Source organism: Cydia amplana, chromosome 27 (assembly GCF_948474715.1).
Source record: "Cydia amplana chromosome 27, ilCydAmpl1.1, whole genome shotgun sequence".
Taxonomy (NCBI): Eukaryota; Metazoa; Arthropoda; class Insecta; order Lepidoptera; family Tortricidae; genus Cydia; species Cydia amplana.
The window spans coordinates 4,736,098-4,757,241 of record NC_086095.1 but is presented as its reverse complement, the minus strand read 5'-3'; the positions used below and the strand labels follow the sequence as shown (position 1 = coordinate 4,757,241).

General features: G+C 39.7%; 2 protein-coding genes across 2 annotated transcripts; one reads left to right on the top strand and one right to left on the bottom strand.

Moving 5' to 3' along the window:
* Positions 1 to 511: 511 nt before the first annotated feature.
* On the bottom strand, positions 512 to 8,612 carry LOC134660533 (uncharacterized). Its single transcript, XM_063516309.1, has 6 exons — positions 8,239 to 8,612; positions 5,409 to 5,558; positions 4,373 to 4,535; positions 2,805 to 2,983; positions 1,579 to 1,654; positions 512 to 862 (listed from the first exon to the last, which is right to left on the bottom strand). The coding sequence occupies exons 1-6, from the start codon at positions 8,491 to 8,493 to the stop codon at positions 597 to 599; spliced, it is 1,089 nt and encodes a 362-aa protein (XP_063372379.1). The 5' UTR covers positions 8,494 to 8,612; the 3' UTR covers positions 512 to 596.
* Positions 8,613 to 10,283: 1,671 nt separating this feature from the next.
* Positions 10,284 to 17,485, top strand: LOC134660580 (HMG box-containing protein 4). Its single transcript, XM_063516357.1, has 8 exons — positions 10,284 to 10,413; positions 10,514 to 10,751; positions 11,158 to 11,303; positions 12,389 to 12,510; positions 13,639 to 13,744; positions 14,756 to 14,868; positions 15,959 to 16,090; positions 17,319 to 17,485. The coding sequence occupies exons 1-8, from the start codon at positions 10,404 to 10,406 to the stop codon at positions 17,481 to 17,483; spliced, it is 1,032 nt and encodes a 343-aa protein (XP_063372427.1). The 5' UTR covers positions 10,284 to 10,403; the 3' UTR covers positions 17,484 to 17,485.
* The last annotated feature ends 3,659 nt before the right edge of the window (positions 17,486 to 21,144 follow it).

Here is a 21,144-nt window from a genome sequence, read left to right as displayed (position 1 = left end):
TATTAAAAGTACCTTTTGAATACATCAAACTAGTTTATATGTTGCTGGATTCGTCAATCTATAAACTCAAAACAAAAACGACCGTTTTAACTTTGGACGCATAGATTGACGAATCCAGCAACATATAAACTAGTTTGATGTATTCAAAAGGTACTTTAATACATGATACAGTACGTAGCGGCCCCTTTTTTTAAATATATTTCGTTAAATTTAAATAATCACGATTATTTAGCAGTGGCGCTAGTGTGCACGTTGATGGCCTCTTAAGTAGCATGACAAATCGTCGTTGCGCTTACCAAATCTGATATGTGCGCGATTTTAATCAAATGAATTATAACCTTATGTGTTTTGTTGCTAGGTAACTATTTGTCAATCAAAAATCGAGCACATATCAGTTTTGGAAAGCGCAACGACGAAATACGAACGTTTCGAGGAAATACGATGGAAAACAATTACAATGCACTACATCTGTACGCTTCATCTACAACAACTTCAGAAGTCTTTAATACGCACTAGTCTGAAAAGAAAACCATACGCCTGCGAATTTGCAAAAAAAAAGACTGTTTCGAAATTCGAAATAACATTCCAATTTCGAATCACGACCTGCCAACAATGCTGCCCAATAGGATCGCGAGACACATGACAACTCCAATGCCCGTTATGATCTGTTGCGGTTCCAGTATAACTCTGTTATGTGTGTCTTCCTTATCCCTGTTATCGTCGTCTAGATCTTGGTGGACCACAGACAACGCTTTGGCTAGTTCCGCGTCCGATTTTGCGCTAGTCTGTGACGCGGCGATGACAAGTTTTTTTAAATCGCGTATCTGCGTTTGCATGTGATGCTCTTGCTGGTTGATGTGATCTGTGAAACGAGAACAGTATTTTATTTAAACTTTATTGCACATTAAAGAATAAGTAGGTACAAACGGCGGACTTAATTTCTTAAGGCACTCTCTACCGGTCAACCATAGGGCGAATCAGAAATTCTCGAAGTGAAGTGCAGTGAGAAAAATAATTTAATAGACTCGAATATCCGAATATCGAATAAAATAACCGCCATTCAGGCCAATCTAACTGCCACAACAACAACAGCTGATATAGGGTCATTACGCTAGTTTTCGTCCACTTGACGGATTAGCAAATAATATATTCCATTTTTAATTTGCTTCTTGCGAAATATCATTTTTATGTAGATAGATATATTGTTTAGACATTGCGGATTGCAATTAGTCCAAATGTGTGCAGCAACGTAGGTTTATATATATTAAAATTTGGTCAAGTGGACGAAAACTAGAGCTGGACGAAGACTAGCGTAATGGCCTTATATCGTAAGGGGCTATTCATAAATTACGTCATTTCAAATGGGGGTTCTGGACATTGGATGATGGTAGCGTGACGTAGGAGGCAACGGGGTCATTCGAAGCATGATTTTTGGATGATTTTATGGGGGGGGGGGGGGTCAAAAATCGATGACGTAATTTATGAACAGCCCCTAAGTAGAATCGAAAAAAATCGTTTTTTTTTTCAAATTTTAAAATCACGAGTACCTTGGTTAGGAAAGACATAGATAATCCTTACCAATAAGTGACGTCTGTTTGGCGACTAGATGGTTGATGTTGTCCTGCATCTGCGCCAAGTTGGTTGCTAGCTGTTCCTGCGAGAAACCAAAATTATAACTTAAATAGGAATAATACGCGAAACTCTGCGTAGGTGGCGCCACTCCCACAATAAGTCACAATCTAAGGGTCTACCGCAAACGAGAGTCGAAATTTTGGTTATCTAACCTCTCATCACTCTTGCATATTTTAGCGCTAAAGAGGCAGATAGCTGAGTTTCGATTTCGCGTTTCCCGGTAGGCCCTTTTAGCAAACCTTGATGTATCAATGTCATATTTGATTGTCTGTGAAAACTTGTCAAAAAACAGTGTAAGGTACAGTATGTATAAGTTACTCTATGGTATACTTAAGGCACTAGTGCTGCACTCTGGTGGCAAAACATTGCAGTAATACTCACTATTATAAATAATTAAATTTTTTGGCCATGTAAAAATGCATCAAACAGCCTAAAAGGTACAGAGATTATACATTTTTAATAGGGTATTTGACTGTATTTAAAATAAATAATTTTACACTATGCATGAAATAAAGCACTAAAAGATTAACAGAGAAACGTAGACAGCAGTTATTTTTAGACACAATTTCTATTTTAAAACCCGTATAAAACTATAAAGAGTAGGTAATTTGATCGTGACGTCACATGCTAGTGTTTCATATAAATTCCATAGTGGCAAAATCGTTTTGACAGTTCGAAACAAGAAACTGATTTGACTAGTAGTCAAATACCCTATAGTAGTCTCATTTAGTTTTAAAACAAACACCATTAATATTGCAATGTAAATTATGTAATCAATCTCTAGATTAATATTTAAATCCAGGAACTTTAATGCCTTCAAAATGTATAATATAATTAATATATTATTAAATTGCACACCGGGACTTAATCGCGTATCTAAGTTTTAAGATTTACCTCTGACGTTTCGAGGACGGCGTTGTCCCCGTGGTCTCGGAGAAGAGTCGGTGAGTCTTCTCCGAGACCACGGGGACAAGTCCCGGTGTACAATTTAATAATGTGTAAAAATCGTGAAAGTTTAAATCAGTGTTAATTAATATATGTCTACCTGGTAAGCGAACTCTGTCTTCATGGCCTCCGTGATGTCCTGCCTGGAGGCCGAACCGCCGCCGGCCCCTGTGTACAGCACGGAGGCCGACCGCGCCATCTGCTCCATCATGTCTATATTAGTGTACCTGGTAAGCGAACTCTGTCTTCATGGCCTCTGTGATGTCCTGCCTGGAGGCCGAACCACCGCCGGCCACTGTGTACAGCACGGAGGCCGACCGCGCCATCTGCTGTTCCATCATGTCTCTAAACTCCGCCATCTTGAGCCGGTTGTTGATGGTTGAGCCAGCAATGCCCAAGACGGTGCCTGAAACAAAGTTTACGTCTAAATAAGAGCCCCCTCCCATCCTTCTTAAAGGCCGCCAACGCACTAACAACCCTTCTGGTGTTGCGGGTGTCCATGGGCGGCGGTAATCGCTTACCATCAGGTGATCCGTCTGCTCGTTTGCCTCCTATATCATAAAAAAAAATAGGACAGGGTTCGAAAGGATAATTTTCAATGATAGTTGATAATTATCGTGGTTTTTATGCCTGATAATTATCGATTTGATAATTACCTAAAATTTAAAACATAAAATGTAAAAAAGGCCCCAGTATTTTTTTTACTATCAAAGAATTCAAAGAAAATATTTATATAGCACCATGCATACTAGGAATAATTATCTGGATAATTTCGAACCCTGGAATAGGATCACACTAGCGTCTCCCGAGCGTCGGCGTCTAGTCAACTCTATGGCTGCTGCTCGACGCAGCGTTGGCGCTACTGCGCAGCGACGCCATTTTCCATAGCGCTGACTAGACGCCCTAAAACATCAGCCGGACAATCAGAGATTTCGAGCTAAGTAATTATAGACGGATAGGGATTCAAAAACGTACGCCGGAATACGTTATTATAACTAAAACATTCAAAAATAGGTTTGCGAAATATAGGTATAAATTCAATTGTAAAGTGATTTTATAAAAGAAAAAGGGGGGGGGGGGGGGGGGGGATTAATGTATTTACCACACGTGCGGCGGTTGTCCGTCAGTGACCGTATAACATTCGCTAATATTGTATGAGAATTTAAGTCAAATGAGTCGATACTCACTGAATATAGAAGCGACGATGTACCAATACTTGTTTCTCTCGGCGTGCGCCCTCCCCCTCTCGTGACCTAACTTGACAGCGGCTGACATGCGAGCGAAGAGCTCTCTCTCTCTCTCTCTCTCTCTTCGTCCAAATGATCTGACACTCACCGAATATAGAAGCGACGATGTACCAATCCTTGTTTCTCTCGGCGTGCGCCCTCTCCCTCTCGTGGCCTAACTTGACAGCGGCTGACATGCGAGCGAAGAGATCTCTCTCTCTCTCTCTCTTTCTCTCTCTCTCTCTCTCTCTCTCTCTCTTCGTCCAAATGATCTGACACTCACCGAATATAGAAGCGACGATGTACCAATACTTGTTTCTCTCGGCGTGCGCCCTCTCCCTCTCGTGGCCTAACTTGACAGCGGCTGACATGCGAGCGAAGAGATCTCTCTCTCTCTCTCTCTTCGTCCAAATGATCTGACACTCACCGAATATAGAAGCGACGATGTACCAATACTTGTTTCTCTCGGCGTGCGCCCTCTCCCTCTCGTGGCCTAACTTGACAGCGGCTGACATGCGAGCGAAGAGATCTCTCTCTCTCTCTCTTCGTCCAAATGATCTGACACTCACCGAATATAGAAGCGACGATGTACCAATACTTGTTTCTCTCGGCGTGCGCCCGCTCCCTCTCGTGACCTAACTTGACGGCGGCCGACATGCGAGCGAAGAGATCTCTCTCCTCTCTCTCTGCGTCCGCGAAGTGACTGCGGAGGTTCCGCTCTTGGATTATGAGCTGGAAAAGGAAATATATAGTCAAGAACATGTCATTTTAAATGGGACATTTCATTTATTTAACATTAAAAGTCATGTGCATTACAGAAGATGTTAGTAGAATGTAGTCAGTACATGACACCCGGGTAGGGCGCATAATGTTAGTACTTACGAGGACATACGGCCCGATTCGCAATTTAAGATACGTAAATTAATACATCTAGAAACGATATGGATTAGATATGTCAGTGTCAAATGTGACGTTTCTTCAAACAAAAACGTCACTTTGATACTGACACATCTAATCCATATCGTTTCTAGATCTATTAATTGACGTATCTTATAATTCGATTCCGGCAGTTAATACACTGAGGATTGGTGTAACGCAGCGGTCGGCAACCTGCGGCCCGTGAACCTGTCACTTGCGGCCCGCGAGCCTCCCTTGCTATTTTGTATGTAATATTGACAAACGACAATGGCTGATAAAGTCATAAATATTAACAAAGTACGGCCCGCGTCAACTTCGTTAACTTAACTACTATGCGGCCCTTGGCTGCTAAAAGGTTGCCGACCGCTGGTGTAACGGAACAGGGTTCGAAGTTTAACCTTTTCAACGCTTTTCGTCCCATGCTAAAATGTGGCTTATACGCCAAATGGTTGCAATATGAAGAGCGAAAATAAACCTTATCTGTCAGCAGGAAAATTGCTTTGACAGCGTCCGTCATAGCCTTTTTAGTGGCTGTTGGCGTCATGGGCACGACAGCACTCGACCACTTTAGTGGCTCTTGGCTTGGCGTTGAAAAGGTTAAAGTTGAATTTTGTTACTCTTTTCACACTCAATATCATGTTCGTGTAATTCAAATGTGTTAAAGACGAGACAAGAGAGAAGTGGTACCTTATGCTCCTCAGTACAGAGCTGCAGATATTTGTCGTCGCCCTTCATGGTGCTCTGCATCTCGGCGTGGAGTTCCTTCAGTCGCTCCTCAATGTTGGCCAGCTGCCGACCCAGCTCGCGCCTCCGGTCCTGGGCTGAGACGAAGCGCTCCTGTCAAGTTAAACAAATCAGACATGTTCACGTATAACGTGTATTGCGGCCGCATTTTATTACTTGTTTATTACTAGACGCCCCGGCTTCGCACGGGTTAAAATTATACATAAACCTTCCTCTTGAATCACTCTATTAAAAAAAAACCGCATTATAATCCGTTGCGTAGTTTTAAAGATCTAAGCATACAGGCAGACAGATAGACAGGAAAGCGACTTTGTTTTATACTATGAGCTTATTCCACCGTCCCCATTCTACCATCGGACTTTTAGACGCACGGCCGGTTTCCATCCTTACTTGGTAGATATTCCACGAATCCGCACGAAGCGCTTTGCTTCCTCTTTCCTTATGCGCACTGCCAAGGAATGGAATTCCTTGCCGGCGTCTATATTTCCGAGCTCATATAACCCGGCAACCTTCAAATCAAGGGTGAACAGGCACCTTCTGGGCAGACTCGCTCCATCGTAGGCCACGTCTTCGCCTCGGCTAGTCTGTGGCCATGAGTAAGCCCATTTTTAATAAAAAAAAAATGTAGTAATAGTGATTATTTATTGTGAGCCTATAGTGTCCCACTGCTGGGCAAAGGCCTCCCCACTCTTCTTCCATTCATCTTTATATTATTACTTACAATATAAAGATGATACAGTCGAATCTGACATCGAAGGGAAGTGACAAACACGTCATACTAAGCGGATGTCATATAAAGCATAGTGGATTAATTTCTTCATCTTATCCGACTTTGTCACTAAGAATTGTATATGAAAACCAAACTTCGCACAGTAATTGCGTCAAAGTAAGCGGTTGGTCAGTATAGGCGGAGTCATAATAAACGGATTTCACTGTATTTATTTCTATTTTAGAAATTTCAAAGCATCCTTAATCATATCAGAAACCTGTGTCGTAAACACTATTGAAAGCCGCAAAGTGGCCAAATAGGCCGAATACCGAATAGTTGCCGAATATTCGTGGCATCAGTATAAAACAAAGTCGCTTCCTCCTGACTGTCCCTATGTATACTTAGATCTTTAAAACTACGCAACGGATTATAATGCGGTTTTTTTAATAGATAGAGTGATTCAAGAGGAAGGTTTATGTATAATTTGTTAACCCGTGCGAAGCTGGGGCGGGTCGCTAGTCTCTAATAAGAACCAAAAACTGAACCGCTATAGTAAATACAAAATGTAGTACCTAGTGATACAAACTTTCTCTATAAATCTCACTGCATGTTTATCTATGATAACATATTTTTTCCAAATACATCTTTTATCAGAACATTTAACTAAATTATCTACATCTACAACATCAAACCATAAAAGATTGTGCATAGATAAGAAGCATTTTGCATGTTACAGCATTTAGTACTTATATTTGAGGAGTGTCTTTTCAAAAGGGGTTATTTCTCTATGAAAACCAGACAGAAATAAGCCCTTTTTAAAATACACACCCTCGTTTATATTAGTGTGGTTCTACCAAGTCGTTCCCAATTTTAAGTTATTATTATAAAATGTGACTATTTTATTCCAATTTAATCATTTACTTGACATGGACGAAATGTAGTGTAATTTGTGGAAAATTAAAACTACTATTTTGTTGAGCAAGCTGCCGCTTTTATTTCTGACGACATAACCACGATCCTTCGTTGCATTCCAACGCCGAGCCCTGCGTCTCTATCCTGCTCATCAATTTTAATTAACCTACATACATTTTGAAGTGTTAACAGTCTAACTGTGAATTAAATTACTCTACAAAATCCGGCCCAGTGCGAGTCGGACTCGCGTTCCAAGGGTTCCGTACATTACAAAATTTTTAACAATATTTTTTTTTTTTATGAAAAGTGAGGAAAAATGTCTTTAAAACACCCATCAAAAACTGCACATTTCTAATAGGTTTTCCTGTCATCTTTAGGTAAAGAACTATGTATTTTTTTTCAAAATTTTAGATTCAGTAGTTTCAAAGATAAAGGGGGAATGGTCATTTTTTGCCTATTTTTTTGAATAACTGCTAAACTATTTATCTTAAAATTATAAATAAAATATATTTGAGATTCTCAAAATGAGCTCTTTCATTTGATATGTAACACGATAAAGTTTGTAAAACTTTATTTTTTAATTTTCTCTTTTACCCCCCCAAAAGTGGCCTCCATATTTAAAATTCATTTGTTTACGTTACATGTCCGTCTTTGGGTCACAAACTTACATATGTGTGCCAAATTTCAACTTAATTGGTCCAGTAGTTTCGGAGAAAATAGGCTGTGACAGATGAACGGACAGACAGACGCACGAGTGATCCTATAAGGGTTCCGTTTTTTCCTTTTGAGGTACGGAACCCTAAAAATGAGGTTGTGTTCATAAGATAAATATGAATATACAAAATTATAACAGACCTTTCAGCACTAAATAATAGTAAAAAGCTGTAGTAAACAGCAGCAGTGTGTTTGTGGCTTGTAACTTTAGTTAATAATATTTTCAGTTAGAAGGAGAAACAATCAACGATTACAGAGGTCATAAGCCGTTTGTAAAACGTAACCCTCAATATATTTTAATACTGATAGAATAACTTAAGACTACATGCATTGCAATTGCATCAGATTGTCTATAAATTGCGCCAGTCATTGTAGCACTGTATAAACACACCGAAACTCTCAAAATAGACGAAAATGACGTGAAAAAATGCAAATTACCTGAGCCTCGATAACGGTGTTCTGAATAGCCATTATCTCTTCGACCCCAGTGAACTTCTCATACCGAGCCACCAGCTCTTTGACCTTCGTGCCTATGGGCTCATTCCTCAATTTGTCGGCGAAATCGGCGACCTTATCAGCAGGCATGTATTTGGTGATCAAATCATCTATCTTCTGACGGCTGGATGTGGCTGTCACGGGCATGTTCAGTTTCGAACGTAGAGTTCGGGCTATATGGCGTATACGGTCCGCCATGGTCGCATGATATGATTTTTATTGTTACTAAACGGTTTTTATTTCCATTTTTACGCGGAATGATATCATCCCGTGCGAAATGGGATTTGACATTGAATTTTATGACAGTGGTATAAAAAAAACTGTGGTTGACAGTTTGTTTTAGGACGGCGCGTTCAGGATTTAAGGTTTTAGTTTTTGTAATTTCTTAAGATATTCACTATGAAAATGTTAAGCTTCGTGAAAATAAAGTAATATATAAATAAAACACTTTTATATGTTTTATTAATAGTAATTTAAATATATGAAAATAGTCTTGATAATTAATCAAGCACTATATTTTTTGTTTAAGTTTGAACGTAACTTTACAATAATAGTATTTTAAATATATGAAAATAGTCTTGATAATTAATCAAGCACTATATTTTTTGTACATTTGTGATTATGTATGACTTATGACCATGAAGTTATAGTCCGTCAACCAAATCTTGTCAGTAGCAATGTAAAGCAAACTAAAGTAGGGCAACACTCAAAGAGCAGTATTGCGTTAAGAAAAGCAGCAATGTACATCGAACCAACAGATTTTTTTTTCCGCTGAGCGCGCCCTGCGTACGTCAATTCAAATTGTCACTGGCGGTTTATTGAAAAAAATTGAAACATGGACGGACAATTTAAAAGCGATGTTAAAACAATGTTAATCAAAATGATGAACAAATTTGAAGATATCAAAAACAACTGCTTATATTCTCTTTGTTCCCTATCTATGTCTTCTAAGTTTACTAAAATAAAATCATATCAAAATGCAGATAATTAGATAGTGCATATATTTGTTATTTACAATATAATATGCCACTTGTTAATGTAAATTAGTGTACTGTTCTGGATGAATATGACATACCTGTGTAATTTTTTTGATTGGTATATATTGTACAATATACATATTAAAAATAAAACAACTGATATTTGGGTGTTTATTTAATTTAAAGGTAAATAAGATAAGGGTCACTTTTCGACTTGGTTGCGTTGTACACGTACATAAACCGCCATAGGTAAGTATTGTCTGAAAAGATACTACGTACTACGAACGCCTTATATTGGGCAAGATTTAATCCTGCAACAAACATGTATGGATTAGGTAGATATTGCGAAAGAACGGCGATATCATCAAGGCTCTTAATAGTGTTTAAAAGGTTTACCTTTGTAAATAGTCACAACCGATTGCTGAAAATATTAGACATGTGGGCCTATAGACGGTTTCCAGGACACAATTTATGGTCTTGTTGGATAGATTTAGGCATACGTTTTAATTTTATTTATGCCTTTTAACCCTAAAACAAAAAAACTGAACATAATCTTAAAAGTTCGAAAGAGTTCTTCCAGTATGTACTTGTCATAACCTCAATTTTTAGTAATGTTTACCATCAACGAGCATGATTGTATATTGTAGGCCCCTTAGCTTTGCTTATTCTTATTTAATGTATTGGTATTTAATGGTGACAGCAGAAATATCTCTTGAAACAGAAACGATTCAGAATGAAAACCAAATGAAAACAAATAAGGTGACGGCTGTCGTTCACGATCCACATTCCACAGATAAAACACAGATGACACGCATTTTGGAATTATTCGAACACAGTGTTGCTAACCCGCGATTTTTCAAATTTGCCGCCTTTTACTACTGACAAGATTTGGTTGACGGACTTTATATTTTTTTCTAAATCCGTGCTTATGACCATAGATTATGACGCTTGACGCTTGGAACTTGGAACAAAGTGTCAAACGCGTACACCGTACAGTATACAATTACACTGAATTACAGTAAAATCGGCGCAGTTTCTCTAAATCAACTAAATCTATCACTTCTCCTTCAATAATTTCCTTCAACAAACGCGTAATTCACAGTTAACAACTATCAGCAGCCAACCTTAAACATGCAAGACGGTAAGTCGCCTTCCATCATGTTTACCTCACAACCTGAGTGTCTTGAAGTGTTTATTACCTCACAACCCATATTGAATATAATCATTAATTCCATATATAGAGGTCACAGGTATCTCGCGGAGCGGGCGAGTGCGGAAGAAGAGCTCCAAGCTCATGGATTTCGAGTCTCCGGACGATATCGAGACGCGGTTCCGGCGGCAGACGCCCGTGAAGTCCTACACGGCGTTTAGGCAGGAGGAACAGCCAGAGTTCAGAGAGGCGCCGCAGCCGATGGAGGAGGGTGCGGCGTCGGGCAGCGACTCTGATTATTATGAGAATAACGGGGAGAATGCTGAAAGGTAAAGTACTGCAAACCGTAAGCTTGTCTGCATAATATGTTTTCCACTGCAGAAGGGTTTATGTTTCAAGTGCAATAAGGATCACCAATTTTGGTGTCTAGCCATAGTAGTTGCCGCGCACCGCTACGGAACGGACGCCTGCTCGCGCTTGCGCCACCTAGCGGTCACATCTGTTGTAATAGACGCGTTTTGTTATAGAATGAAATTTCTGTACCTAGTACATTTATTCTGTGGTTCTGTTTATACTTGGTCAAGCAGATCTTGTCAGTAGAAAAAGGCGGCAAATTTGAAAAATGTAGGTGTGAAGGGATATCGTCCCATAGAAAATTTGAATTTCGCGCCTTTTTCTACTGACAAGATTTGGTTGACCATCTATAGTTAAAAATGGCTGCTTTATTTATTGTAGTATGGAGTCGGACAGCTCCGCCTCGGACGAGGGCTCGGCTCGCACACCGGCGAACTCTCTCTACATGATGGAGAAGAGCAAGAAGAAACTTATTGTTAAGGACGGGAAGGTCATTGGACGCGCTAAGGCTCAGCGGAAAGATAAAGGTAACAAATAACACACATTCTATAACCTCTTGCCGCCCAATGTACATTAGGATGTACACTGAAGTTTCGATGGAATGTCAACCTTAATTAAAAACAAAGTAGGTAGCATTTCACTTGTCTCTTAAAATTTTCGAACAAATGAAATTCAACCCAATTGAAAATACAACAAGATTCAAACTTCCTTGGCTATAATTTTGTATGGTGGGCGGCACGAGGATATAGCTATATATTGTCAAAGAGAATTTGAAATAGAGGCAGATTAGCAATGTAGCCACAGTAAATTTACTGCCATCTTTTGACTGGACAAAAGTAAAGTAAATACAGTCGGGTAGATGGCGTTAATATATGATATTTAACAAATTAACACATCAGTGAAAGAATAAGGATGAAAGTCAAATGGCGTTCTAACAGTTTTAATTTTCTGTCGAAAGATGGCAGTAAATGTACTGGGACTACATAATTTACCATGACAGTAACTCTCTATACACTGTATTCTCTTTGTTATGAGTAAATTTCAACTGCCTAGCTATCACGGTTCATGAGAAACAGCCTGGTGACAGACCGACGGACAGTGGAGTCTTAGTAATAGGGTCCCGTTTTTACCCTTTGGGTACGGAACCCTAAAAATGTGTTGTCAGTGTACGTCCTATACCGATCATCTATATATATAAACGTGAAAGATCTGACTGACTGACTTAAATCAACGCACAGCCCAAACCGCTGGGACTAGAAAGTCCAAATTTGGCAAGTAGGTTCCTTATAAGGTCTAGGGGTCCACTAAGAAAGGATTTTATAAAATTCATAAAAAAAAATCAAAATTAAAAAAACTCTCCTGCGCGTGCGAAGCTGCGGGCAAAAGCTAGTTACATATATTTCACCCTTTATCAGTGTTCGAAATTATCCAAATAACTATAGTCTTTTTGATAATTATCTTGATAAAAATCCTGACGATAATTATCAGGCATAAAAATATATATAAAAATATAATACGATACTTATCGCGATAATTATCAAGATGACTATCATTGATAATTATCCTTTCGAACCCTGCCCCTTATGCTGTAAATGTATCACTTTGTTAACAGGCAAGACGCGTATCACTGCATACATGTTGTGGGCCAAAGAGGCGCGTAACGAACTGCTTCGTAACCACCCCGATATGGACTTTAGCGCCATCTCCAAACGGCTGGGGGAAATGTGGTCTAATGTAAGTATATACAGGCACTGACAGAGTAGTTTTAAGTCATAATGTATTGTTTGTCCGAATTTTCGTTAGTCATAATTGGTTTTTCTCAGAAACGCGTAACTTTTCAGGATTGCCATAAAACAAACCTAATCTAACCTATCTATAGAATAACCTTACGAAAATCCTGAAAGTTAACGGTTTCAGTTTTATGACTAACAATAATATGACAAACAATACATTATGACTTGAAACTTTATGGGAAACAAAGGGACCCCCAACATATACATGATGTTCTGCCGATAAAGATGGGATGTAGCTTTTGAACAGCATAGCCTACTCCTAAGGCCCAAGGTCCTACCTATAAGTACCTATTCAGTTTGATGTAATTTAAACCATGTTAAATTGGAACAGAGTCGCTTTTGCTTTTGCGCAAAATCAACTCTATTTCCTACAATTTAGGGTCAAATTTCAGGTTTTTGGATGTTTCGTTTGAATTGCTGGGCCTTAGGAGGATAGGAGTAAACACCTTGAATCGTAACAGAAACTCTTATTCAAAATCAGTTACTTGCGGTTGCCCCAAAACGTGATGCCATAACCCTGTTACAAATGAAAGTAAGCAAGATACATAGTTAAACTGCCTCTACGAATCTCCGTCGTTAGGCATGGTTTGCGACAGTTGTGAACGCCGGTACTTCTTGCTGGGATGATTTGACGGGTGGAGAAATGAATGCTACTACTTTCCAAAATAAAAAATTGGTTTAATAACCATTAAAAATGAAATATGTAAAAAAGTAGCACGTATTAGGTGTGGTGGCTTGAGGACGAGTCAAGGACGCGGCGCGGTTGGTAAAGCAGGCGGCTCGCGTCGATAGGGCAGGTTTCTTGACGTATGCATGTGTGAGTGGTGCATCGTCGTTCACACAAACGCATGCTAGGCGTTAACAACAGTAAATAGACCAATCTAACTTGGCAGCGATTTTGATAGTAATAGCACAGACTGTGTAAGTGTTATTTTAAAGTCAAACTTCTATATTAGATTATGACGTTTAAAATAACACTTGCGCAGTCTGTGCTGTCTCGCTGCCAAGCTAGCTTGGCCTGACTCTAGTAGTGTATGAAAGAAGTATAGTAAATATTGGTTTGTTTTAGGTGAACTATAATGAGCGCTACTTGTGGAAGCGTAAGGCGAAGCGCTTCGCCATGCAGAAGGAACAGAGCCTCCACTCGGGAGTCAGCAAGATCATATCTAATCCGAGTAAGTTTTTTTTACAAGCAGATACGTCTGCGAACGATACTCCAAATTTTATATTAAAGGAAAAAAATTGAAAAAGTTACGCTTCCGGCAGGACTTGAACCCGCAACCTCCGCAATCCGTGCGTTGCTCTTAACCAATTGAGCTACGGAAGCCTACCAGGACCAGTAACAATGTGCTAACCCGTACTAAATCAATTTTTTTAAAAGCAGATACGTCTGCGAACGATACTCCAAATTTTACATTACGCCACCCCAAAGGCGTGTATGCATAAGGGAAGGAATGGAAAGATTTGCGAGGTCCTGGTGGGCTTCCGTAGCTCAATTGGTTAAGAGCTACGCACGGATTGCGGAGGTTGCGGGTTCAAGACCTGCCGGAAGCGTAACTTTTTCAATTTTTCCTTTAATATAAAATTTGGAATAGACCCATATTTTGTTACTTTTATCATAGAGAAATATCAGTTTTGGTCCCGGTAGCAGTACTGATAATTCCGCTACTCGATGCTAGATGTCGACTATGAAAATAATAGCATTTTTGGCCGTGGCAAAATGCCGGGATACCGCGAGGAAGGAGTGAATTCACTGCCATCTTTCGACACACGATAAAAACTTTTAGAACGCCATTTGACTTTGATCCTTGTTTCACTGATATTGTGTTAAATTTGTAACATTTGTGGCGCCATCTACACGAGTGTAAAGTGTCATTCTACGGAACTTGCTAACTATGTAAAATGAAACTAGTAAATTCATATTTTTTGACAGTTTCTATAAGGCGGTTTGTTTACATAGCAAGTTCTATGGAATGACACTTTAGGCCAAAGATTTTTACTGGTGGAGATTTTTATTGGTATTAATCATACACTGTCAGTTACATATTTAACAATAATTCGTTACAAATGATAATTAATAGATTTAGATTCATATGTCAATAATGTTTAAAAAAGTACATAGCATACGCCTGTATACTAAGTTATCTTCGCCTGTACGATATACGAGTATGTCCCCCCCCCCGCAGGCCCCCGGCCGACCCACCCGGGCCCGGGCCGCCCGCCGGCGCGCCGCACGGTGCCGGAGCCTCTGCCGCCCAACAACCAGATCATACCGGTAAGCTTATCTAACTATACTATAGTACAGCCATTTAGGGTCCTGGCTAAATTGGTTGTTCCATACTTAAGCTATAGAATGTCCAATTTAGCTAGAACCCCAAATGGCGTAAGAATCGCGGAGCGTGACTGTACATGTCAATTCGATACCAGACAAAACGTTTAACTCCGGAAGTTAGGATCAATTTGTGTGTTTCCTTTAACCTTTTCGACGCCGTGTCAAACACAAAAGCTGTCACGCTGAAGCTACGTCACCGAAGTGTCAAAACTGAAATTGAACTTTATGCATATGCAGTATGCACGTAGGTCTATGTTGCTCTGTGGTCTGTGACCGATTAATCGGTCTTTGGCGTTGAACCTACGGTGCGGATATATCGGTCATTGGCGTCCAAAAGGTTAATGATTATTGATTTTATAGTTCGTTATTTTTAGCATTAGAAAGAAGGTACGCGATCTTGACATGTCTTTTAATTGAAAAACGCTTTTTAAAAATCAGTAACTTATACTTATGAAAGCAGAAGAATATAAATGATCGTATTAGATTCATAATTGTTACATATTTGCCGTGACTTATTTTTAAAACATGTTTTTCAATTAAAAGACACATCAAGATTGTTTACCTTTTTTCTAATGCTAAAGAAAACTAAGTATAGTAATAACCTAGGCGCTTAAATTGTATTTACTTTGCAAAAATTCAGAATAGGAGTACCAATATTATAATTCCTTATTTAGCGTTTTTATTAGGGTTCCGTACCCAAAGGGTAAAAACGGGACCCTATTACTAAGACTCCGCTGTCCGTCCGTCCGTCCGTCCGTCCGTCTGATGAACCGTGATAGCTAGACAGTTGAAATTTTCACAGATGATGTATTTCTGTTGCCGCTATAACAACAAATACTAAAAACAGAATAAAATAAAGATTTAAGTGGGGCTCCCATACAACAAACGTGATTTTTGACCGAAGTTAAGCAACGTCGGGCGGGGTCAGTACTTGGATGGGTGACCGTTTTTTTGCTGTTTTTGTTCTATTTTTTGTTGATGGTGCGGAACCCTCCGTGCGCGAGTCCGACTCGCACTTGGCCAGTTTTTTTAGTGCATATGCAAATCTCGCCTGCAGGTGTCAGGGGCGGCACAAAGCGGCGCCGGCGTGTACCGCGTGACTGGCGTGGGTGCTGTCGAGGTGGCCGCACATCTGCGACTCCTGGGCGAGAGCCTGGCCATCATCGGGGAGCGGCTCAAGGAGCACGAGGTGTGTGACACACGGGGTCGCCATGTGGCGTGGGGTTATAGGAACATGTGCAGGTGTCAGGGGTAGCGCCATTTGGAGCTGGGGCCGGCGTATACCGTGTTACATATGTCGGCGCCGATGGTATTAGAAGCGATCTTCTAATACCGACTGAAGTTTTTATGACAATATAACCTCATATTAACTCTGGTAATGGGGTTGGCCGGTCGAAGTATTTAGCAGATGGCGCCATCATAGCTTTGCCCTGTCAATACCTAGAATGGTGTCAGATTTTGGTTTTTTTAATGCCCTGGATGCCGGGTCCTTTAAGCCAAATCTCATAGAAAAAGGGGCAAGCTATGATGGCGCCAACATTTATATTTGACAGTTGCCAACCCCATTATCAAGGATAACTAATATAACTAGAGTCTGGCTAATGAAAGTTGAGCCTGAGATAACGCGGGAATTTCAATAAAAACCGCACCTGGCAATAAAATTACTTTCAAATTAAATGACAGCTTGAAACTGACAGCTTATTTGATAGGAAAAAAAGTTGCCATATAAAAAGTTTTAAATAAATCTCAGGTTCAACTTTCATTAGCCAGACTCTATCCTATTGGGACATTTAAAATATGATTATTAAATTATACAACGGGACTTAATCGCGTATCTAAGTTTTAAGATTTACCTCCGACGTTTCGAGGACGGCGTTGTCCCCGTGGTCTCGGAGAAGACTGGCTTAAGTTGACATCAGCATCGTCTAACCGCGCGAGTTTTTCGAACTACCCGCACTTGGTCTTGTTTATCCGCTTGAACGTTTCGCGCACTAGGGATGTCACTCTGTCGACACACAACACTAACGATATTCGATTTATCGACTGTCGATATTCGTTTACGCTTACATTTACTAATGACTGGATTCCATGTGGATGAGATCAGTGTTATTTAAAATAAATAATAAATAAATATTACAGGACATTATTACACAAATTGACTAAGCCCCACGGTAAGCTCAAGAAGGCTTGCGTTGTGGGTACTCAGACAACGATATATATATAATATACAAATACTTAAATACATAGAAAACAACCATGACTCAGGAATAAATATCTGTGCTCATCGCACAAATAAATGCCCTTACCGGGATTCGAACCCAGGACCGCGGCTTCACAGGCAGGGTCACTACCCACTAGGCCAGACCGGTCGTCAAAAAATAATAAAATAGTAAAATATGGTTTATCTTGTATTTAAGGGCCAGATAGCGGTGTCCGGGTCGGTGTCGGTGCTGCTGGACACGCTGCTGTGCGCGCTGGCGCCGCTGCTGGGCGTGTGCCGCGCCGTGCCGCAGCTCGCGCCGCCGCCCGCGCTACTGCAGCGCACGCTCCACAACATCGCCTACATCATGCCCGGCCTCTAGGACCCCACAACTAGGGTTCGCACGACGGATCCGAGCCCCACAACTAGGGTTCGCACGACGGATCCGAGCCCCACAACTAGGGTTTGCACGACGGATCCCCAATCAATCAATCAATAATTTTATTTCGTCATCATAGGTGTAAATACATTAGTACAGGTGTTAGGGTGTTTTTTCAATGCAGCAGCTATGATGTATAAATATAATATAGCTAAGTAATACAATTATTTACAATTAAAATATAACAACTAGGGTTTGCACGACGGATCCGAGTCCTACAACTAGGGTTTGCACGACGGATCCGAGCCCCACAACTAGGGTTTGTACAACGGATCAGAGTCCTACAACTAGGGTTCGCACGACGGATCCGAGCCCCACAACTAGGGTTTGCACGACGGATCCCCAATCAATCAATCAATAATTTTATTTCGTCATCATAGGTGTAAATACATTAGTACAGGTGTTAGGGTGTTTTTTCAATGCAGCAGCTATGATGTATAAATATAATATAGCTAAGTAATACAATTATTTACAATTAAAATATAACAACTAGGGTTTGCACGACGGATCCGAGTCCTACAACTAGGGTTTGCACGACGGATCCGAGCCCCACAACTAGGGTTTGTACGACGGATCAGAGTCCTACAACTAGGGTTCGCACGACGGATCCGAGCCCCACAACTAGGGTTCGCACGACGGATCCGAGCCCCACAACTAGGGTTCGCACGACGAATCCGAGCCCCACAACTAGGGTTTGCACGACGGATGCGAGCCCCACAACTAGGGTTCGCACGACGGATCCGAGCCCCACAACTAGGGTTCGCACGACGAATCCGAGCCCCACAACTAGGGTTTGCACGACGGATCCGAGCCCCACAACTAGGGTTTGCACGACGGATCCGAGCCCCACAACTAGGGTTCGCACGACGGATCCGAAACGTATGGGAATATCCCCGGATCCAGATCCTATTTTATTAAAATTGTAAACACTCGTCAGTTTATAATGTCGTCTCGTCAGTTAAATGGGGCATTATCTATGAAAAGGGACCTTTATTGTCGTTCTCGTCGGTACGTTTTCTTGGGCATAGTAGGTTCTGCCATCTTGTGGGCTCCATCGAAAGCATAAACGACACATTTATGCCTCGCGCCATAGAGAAAAAAATACATAGAGTGCTCACTCCATACATCAGTTTTAGTACCAAAAAGACTATTAGCATCTAGCATCGAGTAGCAGTACTGATAGTTCCGCTACTCGATGCTAGATGTAGACACTGAAATAGTCTGAACTGATGTATGGAGTGAGCACTCTTGTCTTACTTATTTCTCTATGCTCGCGCCAAAAATCTGACGGCTTCTATATTGCCCCCTATAGTTCATGCACGGGGCCTATAGCTCTGAAGTTGTAGTAATGGGGTTGGTAACTGTCAAAGGTTTGCATAGATGGCGCCATCATAGCCCTTTAAGCCAAATCTCGTAGAAAAGGGGGCAAGCTCGGATGACGAATTATTATATTTGGTTGTTTCATCTACATGATTCAATAGTAATAATTAAGATGTAGTAACTGACATACATAAGTTATGTAAATGTTTATTGCTTAATAAAACAGCGATATTATTTTCGATTTTTATTTATTGAAATTACCTTGAACACAGTATACATACACTGACATACAATGATCTTAACATAAAACTTAATTAATATAATATCTCAAACTTATTTAAACCGAGCAATCAGGTGACATATTTTGACTATAGACTAGAAATGTTAAGGACTGACCAGTAATATAATATATGATCATTGTCATAGTATGAATAAAAATTTGCCTGCCTATTATTAGCCTGCGTTGTGGATATCCTAACTAAAAATTTGATCATATTGATGTTAGTGTTAATTTAATTTTTATGTATATTAGTTTCTGTATTAGACATAATGTTCTTAGGTAAATATATGTCATATTGTGTTATTTATTGACTAAAACAAAATTGATATCAAATCAGTAAAAATTATTTACAGTGAAATTCCGCAGCATGGCGCGTGATCAGAACCTTACCAATAGTTGACACTTTCCTTATTTAAGTAGTGACTTTCTTTCAAAAATAAGCGCCAAAAACTGGTACGTTTAAGTGTCAATCATTGGACAGTGAAAATTAACAAAATGTCATGTATTTATTCAATTTTATTTGGTGAAAAGCCTTAGTATTTAATAACAATTTCCAATAAGTATCTTTCTATTTCTAGTTAAACGGCGGCTCGGGTCAAATAAGTATGAGAGCTTAAATAATACATTTTCTCCTAATATTCGACTAAGACGATTCGACTAATCGTGTTAAAAAAGATTACATAGCAACATACATCTCACAGGTTTTATATTCACTCTGCGCTTCAAACATTTTCTATATGTGCTTGTTCTAAACGATTTGAAACATAGATGACATTTAAGCTTCATACATTTTATATAATTGTAGGATTGAATTGGAACTAGTGGAAATACTACATTTGTGGCTTTCCGTTACAGAAGGGCCCTTATGATACATGTGCAATAAAGACTATTGTATCAGAATTTCTGTTGGAATTTCAGATAAAATGGTCCTTATTGCACTTGAAGCATATGGACCCAACGCTGTCTCGCGTCTAAATACGTAGACAGATACAGTTAGTTAACTTTTTAAGTCTGTTTCTATCTGTTTTACTACGAGTAAGTATAAAGTGTATTTGGGTTAATCAACTTTTTCTTGTCACACGTTGCTATGGTTACGGTCTCCTGAGTCACTCTTAAAATTCTAGGTTTTTCGTATTTAAATGAACCAAATTTGAATTTTATGGTAGTTATAAGACCTTTCCATAATGGGACATCTACTGAGCATGTTAGTAGAACACGGTACAGCTCTTCTAACAATCTATGCTACTATTGTCTCCTCGCTGATGGGACAGAATAACAACAAGAAATAGTTGATTGACCCAAATACGTGGACAGATACAGTTAGTTTTTAAGTCTGTTTCTATAGATGGTCAAGCATTGTCAGTAGAAAAAGGCGCGAAATTCAAATTTTCTATGGGACAATATCCCTTCGCGCCTACATTTTTCAAATTTATTTTATTTATTTAAACTTTATTGCACAAAATATCTACAACAACGTACAAATGGCGGACTTAATGTCAAATGGCTTTCTCTACCAGTCAACCATAGGGCCAAACAGAGATACCTTCAATTGGTGCAGAGAGAGAAAATATATCGAGTGAGTTAAAAAAAAGCAAACTATACTTATAAATTACATAAATAAAATAAAATCTAATACCTTTAAACGAGCAATTCTTGTTTATTTATTTATTTATATATATATTTCGGCGATCTCGGAAACGGCTCTAACGATTTTGATGAAATTTGCTATATGGGGGTTTTCGGGGGCGATAAATCGATCTAGCTAGGTCTTATTTCTGGGAAAACGCGCATTTTCGAGTTATTATATGTTTTCCGAGCGAAGCTCGGTCGCCCAGATAGTATACATAAACTACCACATATTTATAAAATACATACTATAAATTAGCAAATGCTTACGTAACATCCGCCGTAAATTAGCCGCCTTTTTCTCCTGACAAGATCTGCTCGACCAAGTATATCTGTGTGACTACGAGTAAGTATAAAGTGTATTTTCGTTCAGTCCTT